This window comes from Gekko japonicus, unplaced genomic scaffold (assembly GCF_001447785.1).
Source record: "Gekko japonicus isolate JY-2015 unplaced genomic scaffold, Gekko_japonicus_V1.1 scaffold2676, whole genome shotgun sequence".
NCBI classification, from domain to species: Eukaryota; Metazoa; Chordata; class Lepidosauria; order Squamata; family Gekkonidae; genus Gekko; species Gekko japonicus.
Genome location: NW_015169260.1, coordinates 150478 through 156782, shown reverse-complemented (window position 1 = coordinate 156782; position 6305 = coordinate 150478). Strand labels below are relative to the sequence as shown.

Sequence of the window (6305 nt, the reverse complement as noted above, 5' to 3'; positions counted from 1 at the left end):
TCCTAGCAGCCCCGGGCCACGAGGAGCAGAAAGCAGCCAGGTAAGATGCAGAGCCCCCCCCCCCCATAGATAGCAATCCAAAACGGTCCAGTGGCAGCTTTAAGACCAAGTTTTATTCAGGTACAAGCTCTCCCTCCTCTGTGAGGGCAGATCTGCATGTTCCCCCCCCCCAATAGCTAGCAATCCAAAACAGTCCAGTGGAGCCTGAGCGGTTGGTGTTGCCTTCTGACACACTTCCGGTGATAACAGGGAGTGTGGCATACGCAAATAAGTTATGCTAATGAGTTATGCTAATGAGCTCCTGCACCTCTTTTTCTACGAAATAACCCCTGAGTATGACTCTGTTAAACTGAAGACATGGCTCTGTGTACGTTTGTGGCTTTGTTACCTTCATTGGACATGCTCCTGTGCTAGAAGCGTTATGCACTCTGCTAAAGAGTCAGTGGTTACTGGACTAACTGTACCAGCTAACCCCAACAGCTTTGCCATAGCCTGTCTCTGCGTAGCGACCGTGGACTTCCCGGGTGGTCTCCCATCCACGGACTAACCGGGGCCGACCCTGCTTAGCTTTCCAGATCTGACAAGATTGGGCTAGCCTGGGCTATCCAGGTCAGGCCAAATGGACAATATATTGCCGCAAAATTCTGCGCATTGGGGTGAACAATGCAATACATCCCATTAGCGGCAGCTGTAACTGGTGTCATTGTTATCTTTACAATCTACTGATCGGAGCAGTTACCGGCAGGCAGAGACATGCTGGCGGAGGAGGCCTTTCGATTACCGCCTGGGCTATCCAGGTCAGGCCAAATGGACAATATATTGCAGCCAAATTCTGCGCATTGGGGGGAACAATGCAATACATCCCATTAGCAGCAGCTGTAACTGGTGTCATTGCTATCTTTACAATCTACTGATTGGAGCAGTTACCGGCAGGCAGAGACATGCTGGCGGAGGAGGCCTTTCAATTACCGGGGGTCTCACCTGCGCCAAAGAGATCGCCGACGATATTGACGATCTTCTGATCCGAACGCTGGATGTTGGCGTTCTCGTCCACCTTATCTTGGCAGTGGTCAATCAGGGAGTCGGTGATGTCTCGGATGTGCTCCTGAAACGCACAAGACCGGAGAGGAACAGTGGGTCAAGACACTGGACTGGATCAGACCATTGTTGCTGGAGTCTTTGGTTAACGCACGTCATGAGAGACAAAAGTTGCTAGCAGTTAAGAGCAGTTTGACAAAGGAACCCCGTAGCTAGCCAGGGAGTCGGTGATGTCTCGGATGTGCTCCTGAAACACACAAGACCGGACAGGAACAGTGGGTCAAGACACTGGACTGGATCAGACCATTGGTGCTGGAGTCTTTGGTTAACGCACGTCATGAGAGACAAAATTTGCTAGCAGTTAAGAGCATTTTGACAAAGGAACCAGGTACAGGGTGGGAACCTGTCCCTGACTGAGTTATTTATAACCTGCCTTTCCCCTCATTGGGGACCCAAAGCAGCTTACATCATTCTCCTTCCCTCCATTTTACCCTCACAACAATCCTGTGAGGTAGGTTAGGCTGAGAGAATGTGACTGGACTAAGGCCACCCACCCAGTGAACTTCCATGACCCAAGTGGGGATTCTAACTCGGGCCTCCCAGAGACTAACCCAGCACTCTTAACCACTACACCACACTGGCTCTTATCTATTCTCCCCCACTACCCGGTGAGCTTCCCTGGCACAAGTAGGGATTCGAACCTGGGTCTCCCAGATACTCGTCTAGCATTCTTAACCACTACACCATATGTTCATCCCCGTTTGCAAGCTCGACTGCCATTTGTTGAGGATGCTCCTGTAGCTTTGGGTTTCCTACACTGAGCACTGCAAAGGGTGGTCTGGATGACCTCTATGGCCCCATCCAAATAATTATATGGAAAAATAGACAAGTTGGTGGAAGAACCCATGGTCGGATCTTCCAGATCCTCTTTCCATTCAATGACACCCATATGCCTTCCCCCATTCAGATTGGAGCGGGAAGAGGAAGAAGAGATTGGATTTATACCCCGCCCTTCACTACCTGAAGGAGTCTCAGTGTGGCTTACAATCTCCTTTCCCTTCCCCACAACAGACACCCCGTGAAGTATGTGGGGCTGAGAGAGCACTCTTGAGAACTGCCCTTGAGAGAACAGCTCTGAGTGAACTTGTGACTGACCGAAGTTCGCACCATCAGCTGCATGTGGAGGCGTGGGGGAATCAAACCCGGTTCTCCCAGATTACAGTCCCCGCTCCTAACCACTACACCAAACTGGTGATAAAACATCCAGAGACTCCACGCTCTTAACCACTACACCGAAATAACCAAAGGGAGACAGGCCATAAAATTGCTCTTTAGAGGGGATGGGATAGGTAAATTCCACCTTTTCTTTTAAGGGACTAATAACATCCTACATAGGGTGGCTTCACATTGTGGTTCCTCTGAGCTAGAATCTGATAGAGAAGAGCCAGAGAGGAATGCCAAAACTGAAGAACCATGTGGAATGGCTTCAGAGAGGGTAGCCATGCTGAGCTACAGTAGAATAGCTAAATTCGACTCCTATAGCACCTTAGCGACCAACAAGCTTTTCAGGGTATTTGACGGGGATTTTGACTCCTGAAAACTCGTACACCCAAAATCTCAGTGGCCTCTCCGGTGCTTCTGCACGGAAGGGGCTCCCATGCAATGCTCCCTCTAAGCCGTGGAGTCTTGTGAGCAAAAATTCTGCTTTGTGAGCTCCTGGCATTAAAGTTGTGGGCGAGCGATTTGGCTGCTGCATCAGTTAGTTTGCTCCGGAGCCCTCCTTCCTGAGCTAAGACAAAAATGTGTGAGCCGGAGGCTAAAAAAAACTGTGAGCTAGCTCACACTCACTCAGCTTAGAGGGAACACTGCCAGTGAGCCAGCTCACACTCACTCAGCTTAGAGGGAACACTGCCAGTGAGCCAGCTCACACTCACTCAGCTTAGAGGGAACACTGCCAGTGAGCCAGCTCACACTCACTCAGCTTAGAGGGAACCCTGCTCCCAATCATGTTTACCTTGTCGAAGCTGGTGTAATGCTCTCTGACAATCTTCTGAATAAATGTCCCAAACCGCCTGTTGAGATCCTTGAAGGCCTTCATGGTCCGGTTGGGAAGGTACCGGAGGAGCGGGATGAAGTCGGCCGGGTTCCCCGAAGCAGCCGCCTCCCCAAACTCGTTGTTTATGTTGACGAAGCTAAGGAGCTCTTGGTCGTTGTGGCCGTAGCGCTTCCCGAAGCACATGGCGCAGATGACGTTGGCCACCGAGACCACCAGGTACCGGTAGGGGTCGAAGCTCTCCTCCTCCTTCATCACCTCCTGGAACTTCAGGATCAGGTAGTCGGCTTCGTTGGAGACGTGCTCCTCCAGGAGGCAGGAGGATGAGGTCGGGCTCGGGGAGGCGGAGAAGGTCTTCAGGGCGTTCTGGGCCAGCTTCCGGCTCGACCGCCAGGCCTCCCCGGAATCGTGGCCGAAGGTCAAGCTCTGGCCCTCGCTGATGAACTGGAAGCTGTAGAGGTCGGGGCGTCCCATGAAGTCCTCTCCCTGCTTCACCAGCGCTTGCCGGATCGTGTCCAGCCCGCTCAGCACTAGGACGGGCTGTGCGCCCAGCTGGATCTGCATCACGTCCCCATATTTCTGGCTCATCTGGGTCAGGGCCAGGTGAGGGTTCTTCCCCAGGTCCAGGATGTTCCCGAGCAGAGGGTAACCCCTCGGTCCCGGGACCCTCTTCAGCCCCCGGGGGACCGACTTCCAGAAGGATTTCGCGACCATCAGGACCAGACAGGAAACACTGCAAACGATGAGGAGCTCCGTGACCGATAGGACCCCTTGGTTTTCCATTAAGGCAGCCTGCATCTTGCAAGATCTGGGGTTCTTAATGCAAGAGAAATAAAACGGGAGAGGGGAAGATGGTGAGCAAGAACTCAGAGCCCAACCTGAGTTTATTTATGTCATTTAAACTGCACTTTTTCCAACGGGGACCCAAAGTGGTCTACATTCAGGGGTCATTTTGTAGAAAAAGAGGTGCAGGAGCGCATTAGCATAACTTATTAGCTTATTTGCATATGCCACACCCCCTGACATCACCGGAAGTGTTTCAGAAGGCAACACCCACCGCTCAGGCTCCACTGGACTGTTTTGGATTGCTCGCTATTGGGGAAGGGGGGAACATGCAGATCTGCCCTCACAGAGGAGGGAGAGCTTGTACGTGAATAAAACTCGGTCTTAAAGTTGCCACTGGACTGTTTTGGATTGCTAGCAGGGGGGCGGGGCGTGCAGATCTGTCCTCGCAGAGGAGGGAGAGCTTGTACCTGAATAAAACTTGGTCTTAAAGGTGCCACTGGACTGTTTTGGATTGCTTGATATGGGGGGGGGGGGACATGTAGGCCGGGGGGGGGGGCTCTGCAACTTACCTGGTTGCTTCTTGCTCCTCGTGGCCTGACTGAGGGCTGCTGGGAGCAGGGGGCAGGGCATGTTGCATGTGCCTGCCCCCTGGGCTCCTTACTGCCGGAGCTCCACTCCTGTGCGCTCCCTCAGGAAATGACCCCTGATCGTTCCCCATTTTAGCCTCACAACTGCCCCGTGAGCAATGCTCCCTCTAAGCTGTGGAGTCTTGTGACCAAAAATTCTACATTGGGAGCTACTACTGGCATCAAAGTTGTGAGCCGGCCATTTGGCTACTTGCTTAAATTACTTTGCTCTGGAGCCCATCCTTCCTGGGCTGAGACAAAAATGTGCGAGGCGGAGGCTAAAAAACTGTGAGCTAGCGCACACTTACTCAGCTTAGACGGAACACTGCCTCTGAGGTAGGCTAGGCTGAGAGAGTGTGATTGGCCAAAGGCCACCCAGCAGGCTTCCATGGCAAAGCAGGGACTCGAACCTGGGTCTCCCAGATCTTGGTTTAACCACTACACCACACTGCTTCATAGCAGTGCATTGTAATCTGTTCAGAGCAACACGCTACCCCCTAAATGCAAGCTGAGCAACACCTGGGCCTGTAGGTATCCCAACTTGTTTTCCTTGAGCAGAGAGCTGTGATAAACAGTTCACGTTTCATTCGAAAGAGCCGGCAAACTTGTGGCTGCAGTGCATTGCCGAGGAATTGAAACACATGCTCTGCACACTAAAGTCCCATGTCTAATCCTTGGCATCTCCAACAGGGCTTCTTCCATTATGTTTTTATAAGCACAGACAGGTTCCAGAGGGGACTGGATAACCATATAGAGCAGAGGTCCATCAGTGGCTATGAGCCACAAAATATAGAGGGAACACTCTGTCTGGGACAGTGAACCAAAGCTCTCTTCATCAGATACAGGCAGAAATGGAGATCCCTAGTCCTTATACCTAGTCAGAAGGTGGAAGGGGTGTTGCAGAGAAAGGACTCAGGATTCAAAGGACCTTTTTGGTCTCTAGGGTGCTACTGGACTCAGAGCTAGTCTCAACAAAATTGCCTTTTGCTGCTTTAGGATTACATTTCGGAAATGTTGAGGGGACAGCCTCTGCTGTCTTCAAGCGGCAGAGTCTTGAGTCTTCAAGCAGCAGAACGAAATAGGTGGCTCTCCCCTCTGCGGCAGCACAGCCGCTGGCCAGTCGGTGCTGACGGCACAACCACAGGTGCCAATACCCAGTGCTGCACTGATTGCCTGTTGACAGGCAGGAGGACTGCATTTCCCTCAAAACTCATACCGTTCAAACGGAAGGGAAATGTGGTTTCTCCAGAACCAGGTGTGCAAGCTGTGGGTGCAACATCTGGATGGGGCTTAAATGTGTGGTGGCACCTGAGTGCAAACACAGCTGGGAAAGACCTGGGGACAGCACGTGGCTCGATTGCTAACAGAGAGGGGGGCTCAGGCACACCACAAAGGGACCTGAAATTTGGCTTCTGCGATAGACGAACCCAAACCTCAGCGTGGTGAAGGAAAGGAATTCTGCACATGCTCGGAGGCACTTCGCATCAACTGCAAAGAACAAGAGAGAAAGAGAGAGAGAGAGAGAAGGAGAAAGAGAGAAGGAGAAAGAGAAAAGGAGAAAGAGAGAAAGTTCTATTTAGGAATATAAAGCAGCATTTAAAGCCAAGTGAAATCCATTCGGTCCGTCTTAGCAGAAGAACCCATCCAGCGCGTGGAAACCTATCCCCCCCCCCTCTACCCTAAAATACCTGCCCCAGCAGCAGAGGCGCGCTCGCACCGACACACGCGCAAGCAAGCGGATCCCGCGTGGGAAAGCGCGCAGAAGCCCCGGGTTACCTTACCTGCCGCGCTGTGCGCTCTTC

The 6305-nt window shown here is 52.2% G+C and overlaps 1 protein-coding gene across 1 annotated transcript in view; it reads right to left on the bottom strand.

Annotated features, from left to right (window-relative positions):
* The window catches only part of LOC107114913 (cytochrome P450 1A4-like), a 15854-nt gene extending 9557 nt beyond the window's left edge, over window positions 1-6297 (bottom strand). Inside the window, exons 1-3 of the mRNA XM_015416519.1 lie at window positions 6285-6297; window positions 3053-3907; window positions 982-1105 (exon numbers count right to left, since the gene is read on the bottom strand). Of these exons, the coding sequence (XP_015272005.1) occupies window positions 982-1105; window positions 3053-3889 (961 nt within the window). The 5' untranslated portion in view covers window positions 3890-3907; window positions 6285-6297. The remainder of the gene's footprint in view (window positions 1-981; window positions 1106-3052; window positions 3908-6284) is intronic.
* Between the last annotated feature and the right edge of the window lie 8 nt (window positions 6298-6305).